The following is a 5,471-nucleotide window of genomic DNA, read 5'->3' on the forward strand; positions in this document are numbered from 1 at the left end:
CACGACCCGAGAAGAGCAAGTGGATGCGGCGAAGAAGAAGTATAGGGAGACGCACGCTGACAAACTCCGGGATGACAGTCAACGTTACACTCAAACCCACCCTGAGGTGCACCGAAAGGCTGTTCAGCAATACGACCTGCGTAATCCCGGTGCTTCTGCTGAGAGAGTTCAGATTTTTCGCCTGAAAAATCCGAAAATGTCTGAACTTCGCTATATGCCCGCATCACTTGCTCGGTCCGTAGTCAAAAATGGCCCCATGTCTGTTTGGAATGGGGAGCCACTCAATGAAATACAACCATACAAATTAAAAAAAGTCAGTCTCTGGGTTGACGACGTTTACAGATGTCGTCATTGCCAAGCACGGCTCTTCGAGGAGGAGAAGAATAGAAAGCAATGGTGCTGCGGGGAAGGAGCGTTCAATGTTCTCGACATTCCTCCGTTGCAAGAACGCTTTTATTCCGACCGTCTCTTCCTGGAAAGAGCCCGTGCGTACAACGACCTGTTTGCTTTCTGCGCGCTCGAAGTGTCAGGCGGGTATCGTCATCCCAGTGGTCTTTCTTTTTTCAAGATCGAGGGAAGAATGTACCACCAGGTCTACAATCTGGACGCCCCAGGACAAAAGTTCACCACTCGTTCTGGGAACGTTCAGTTTGTGAATCGGTCCCGCCTGTATATTGACGATGGCGAAGAGCGCCGTAACATTGCGATGGGTAGATCGCTTGATGCCGAGATCATCGACGGTATTGCTGATTTCCTGTCTAGGGAAAATCCTTACATTGAGCATTACCGTCGATTGAGCAACGAGCCTTCCGTAACAGCTCACTTGGCTTTTGAAGTAACAAGCAGGTCTACCCATGGCCCTGTTCTCGGTGATCGGCAAACAGGCGTCGAAGTGCACGCCGTGCTCAGCAATGATGAAAACGACACTGAGCCCCGGAGACTGACTATATGGAAATCCGGTTCCGATAGACCTACATTTATTGATCTTTTACACCCCCTAATGGAACCTTTCCAATATCCCCTACTTTACCCGCAAGGCACTGTGGGATGGCACGTTGGCCGCCTTGATAACAAGGGTGCCAAACTGACTCAATTTAAGTACTCGCGGTGCCTCCTACTTTCTGAACCTCGCTTCTCTCACCTAGGCCGTCTCTCACAAGCTTGGCAGGTTGAGATGTTCGCGAGGTACGAGGAGGGGAAACTGCGTTACATTAAGTTTACGCAGCTGAAGAACACCGATAGTGCCTTGCGGGTGGGGCCGGTTGACGAGATTCGGAATGCACAGCAGGTCTTGAACGACATCGCTCGTGATGAAACCGTCCAAGGCGAGGGTGGGGTGCAGGCAGGAAAAGTCTACCTCCCAAGTTCGTTCACCGGGGGGCCCAGGTACATGAAAGTAAAATACGAAGACGCTATGGCAATCGTATCGCGCCTGGGTTCCCCCACTTTCTTTTTGACGTTTACTTACAACGCGACTTGGGAGGAAAACAAGAAAGCTTGCCCTCGTGGAGGTACTCGCAGTGACCCTAGCACTGCTTGCAGAGTTTTTAGGATCAAACTTCTGGAACTTCTCCGAGACCTGCGCAGCGGAGCAATGTTTGGACGCTCTGTCTATATCGTCTACGTCATCGAGATGCAAATGAGGGGCCTTCCTCACGCCCACATTGTATTCAAGATTGACGGCGACGGACCAGTTCAGGCGTCCGAAATTGACTCCATCATCCGCGCAGATATTCCCTCGGAAGAAGAGGCCGGAGGCCGACTGAGAAAGTTGGTCCTCAAACACATGATCCACGGTCCATGTGGTAATGATCATAGGACTGACTTTCTCTGTTAGGACTCTGCAAAGGGTTACTGCACCAAATACTTCCCCAAGCCCTGCTGTGAAACCACCCACGTCGACGAGAGGGGATTCGTCCAGTACAAGCGAGATTATACCAATCGGGGGACAATTGTATCACGCAATAAGAACATTATCGTACATGACGGTTGGGTTGTGCCTTATAATCCCGCACTGATGTTGAAATACGAGGCTCACATCAATTTGGAGCTGGCGTCTACTCGCCGCGTGATTAAGTACCTCTTCAAATATCTTATGAAGGGAGGATCTCTCCAGAACGTCACAGTTACTCCCTTCAGTAAGCAAGATGATGAGGTACAGCATTACGTGACGAAGAGAATGGTGGGTGCCAGTGACGCGTGCTGGCGTTTATTAAACTTTCCAGTATCAGAATCTGAGCCGGCTGTTGAATGTCTTCCCGTCCATCTGGAGGGCAAGCAGTCCGTCCTGTTTAGACCTGGCCAACTGGCAGAGGCAGCCGCTAGGAACAGCTCCAAACTCACCATCTACTTTGACCGGCCTCGTATTTCACTGTTTGACGACCTGACTTATCAGGGGTTCTATGAAACGTTTGTGGTTCATGTCAAGCGCCCAAAAACTGCGGAGATATACGAGCACCCCGATGGCGTCCATTTTATCACTGCCTGACAGCGTGGCGAGAAGGTGTGCAGACTGTTTTGGGTCTCACCGAGCAGGACAGAACAGTATTACCTGCGTATCCTGCTTATGACTGTATCTTGCCGTGGTTATGCCGACCTCCTGTCCCGCGGTGGACCAAACTGCCGCACTTTTCAAGGGGTCGCGCGGCATCTTGGCTTGGTGCAAGACGAACAGGAGTACCACTACGCACTGCGCGAGGCCGCCACTTTCATGACTGGCCCGAGACTTCGTTCTTTCTTTGTGATCCTCTGCAACATGGGGGCTCCTGCAGCTCTCCTGTGGGATGCTTTCCGTGATTCCATCTGCGAGGACCACATAGAGCGTAATCCTCTCGATGTTGAACTGGCCTACAAGCTAGGTCTCATCGATATTGATCGGAGTCTTCGTCGGCAGGGTTCTTGCGTCGCAGATCATGGCCTCCCCGATGTACACGATGACACGACGGAGTTGGGCAGAGAACTGCTCTTACATGGTGAAAATCAACAGAGAGTGTTTGTGGAGGAGTGGGTGCCAAAGCTCTCTGAAGATCAAAACCGCGTATTTGAGTACGTTACCTCCGTTCTCAATGCCCCTGCCAGCGGAACGTCGTCGAAAATCATTTTTCTTGACGGCCCGGGAGGCTATGGGAAGACCACTCTGATTCGTGTCATTCTCGCATACGTGAGAGGTTGTCGTCAGGTTGCACTGGCAGTCGCTAGCTCTGGGATCGCCGCGGGTAACATGCCTGGTGGAACTACAGCTCACAGCATGTTCCGGTTGCCACTCGACTTCGGTGACGGCACCGGCTTTTGGAACATCACCAACGGCTCCCAGCGAGCAGAGCTCATCAGGGCCGCAAGGCTCATTGTCTTTGATGAGGCCCCGATGGCACATCGGTTCGTTTTCGAGGTTCTTGACAGATCCCTGCGAGACCTCATGCGTTCCAGTGAGCTATTTGGTGGTAAAATATTCCTCTGTTGTGGCGACTTTCGCCAGATCGCGCCTGTCGTTGTAAACGCTCGTACTCCAACTGACATTGTTTGTGTCTCACTTCGGGCTTCCCATCTGTGGCAGCATTTCAAAATTTTTGCCCTGACAACAGCTCATCGGACTAGTAGTTCCACAGCCTATTCCGAATTCCTTCTTAGGGTAGGCAACGGAACTGTCAGTTCGACCACTTTCTTGGAGGGACGGAACGAACAAAGTCTAATTCCGCTGCTCGGGATTAGACAAGTGACGTCTTTGACTGATTTGGTCGATTCCGTCTTTCCCGCAAACGTCCTACTCGACTCTGATATGTGTTCGCGACGCGCAATCCTCTCGACTCTGATAGTGAACGTCAAGGAGATCAACGACCACATCTTGAACTCCCTCGACGGTCATCTGTACGAGCTGAGGAGCGCCGACACAGTCGACAGAGAGAACGACGATGGCCTGGATGTCGACGTTCAACTCCTGAACACGGCTACTGGCAAGGGCGTACCAGACCATGTTCTGCGGCTGAAGATCGGTTCTGTTTGCCTCATTATGAGGAACCTCAACATCGCTGAAGGACTCGTCAACGGCACTAAAGTCATCGTAATCGGCATCACCAACCGCCTGATTACAGTGAGACTTCCCGGACAGACGCAACCTATCGGAATTCCCCGGATTACCTTTACTTTTGCGTTTGTCGAGGGTTCGCCGTTACGTGTTCGTCGACGTCAGTTCCCACTGATGTTGGCCTATTGCATGACCGGACACAAGAGCCAAGGTCAGACAATAGATTCAGTCGGTGTTGATTTACGGACCGATTGCTTCACGCACGGGCAACTATACGTCTTGCTCAGTAGGGTCAGACATCCAGACCATATTGTTGTTCTCGTACACCCCGAACGTGTCCGAGATGGAATCGCATACGCAAAGAACATCGTGTATGGCGATCTCCTTCTCTAAACCTGATTTGACATTAGCAGTAGGCTAGGGGATCTGCTTAATCAAAACTCCCCGTTGTGACTTGACAACATCGGCAGTACGATAGGGGGCCTGCCTTATCAAAAGTCCCCGTTGTTGTATAAAGTAGTTAGTAAAGTTTACTAACTTGTACATTTGTAAATAATTGTAAATATGGTTCCGACGTTTCCTGGCCTCCCCGTGGCGGAACTGGATATGCCATAAATTGTATGGCTAACCGACAGGGAAACAAACATTACTTGATCTATTTTCATAAATATATACATGAATATCTACTATAATCTATTTAATTCATATGATACTTTACTATTATCAACTTATTCACTTATCAATCGACATACTAATCAATCTACTCATCTTATACAACAGTTCTCTAATTTGTACATTTGTAAGTAATTGTAAATATGGTTCCAACGTTTCCTGGCCTCCTCGTGGCGGAACTGGATATGCCATACAGTTTGTGGCTAACTGACAGGGAAACAAACATTACTTAATCTATTTTCATAAATATATACGTCATGAATATCTACTATAATCTATTTTCTATTTACATCATATATACATGAATATCTAATATAATCTATTCACATCATATAATACTTTACTATCATCAACTTATTAACCTATCAATGAACATCAATATAAATTTACTTATCTTGTACAAAAGTTTACTAACTTGTACATATTCAAATAATTGCAAATATGGTTCCGACGTTTCCTGGCCTCCTCGTGGCGGAACTGGATATGCCATAAAGTTTATGGCTAACCGACAGGGAAACAAACCTTACTTAATCTATTTTCGTAATTATATACTTGAATATCTACTATAATCTATTTACTTCATATAATACTTTACTATTATCAACTTATTAACTTATCAATCTCCTCTAATAAATTCATGAAATCGTTATTACTTTAATGTCGATTTTTACTATAACGAACCCTTCTCTCCTCATATTATTACTTCCTTTGACCAAAAACTCAATTGTAAAAATACTTGACTAACATACTCACTTACCGCAACTTAAAAAATAATTTT

The 5,471-nt window shown here is 47.7% G+C and overlaps 2 protein-coding genes across 2 annotated transcripts; both read left to right on the top strand.

The window, feature by feature from the left end:
• The first annotated feature begins 2,017 nt into the window (after positions 1-2,017).
• Positions 2,018-2,488, top strand: LOC128989398 (uncharacterized). Its single transcript, XM_054411288.1, has one exon. It carries the CDS (start codon positions 2,018-2,020, stop codon positions 2,486-2,488), a length of 471 nt encoding a protein of 156 aa, XP_054267263.1.
• A 78-nt stretch (positions 2,489-2,566) lies between these two features.
• LOC128989399 (ATP-dependent DNA helicase PIF1-like) lies at positions 2,567-4,414 on the top strand. Its single transcript, XM_054411289.1, has one exon. It carries the CDS (start codon positions 2,567-2,569, stop codon positions 4,412-4,414), a length of 1,848 nt encoding a protein of 615 aa, XP_054267264.1.
• Positions 4,415-5,471: the final 1,057 nt, after the last annotated feature.

This window comes from Macrosteles quadrilineatus, unplaced genomic scaffold, assembly GCF_028750875.1.
Source record: "Macrosteles quadrilineatus isolate MER2022 unplaced genomic scaffold, UCM_ALF_1.0 Scaffold_3__2_contigs__length_128488019, whole genome shotgun sequence".
NCBI classification, from domain to species: Eukaryota; Metazoa; Arthropoda; class Insecta; order Hemiptera; family Cicadellidae; genus Macrosteles; species Macrosteles quadrilineatus.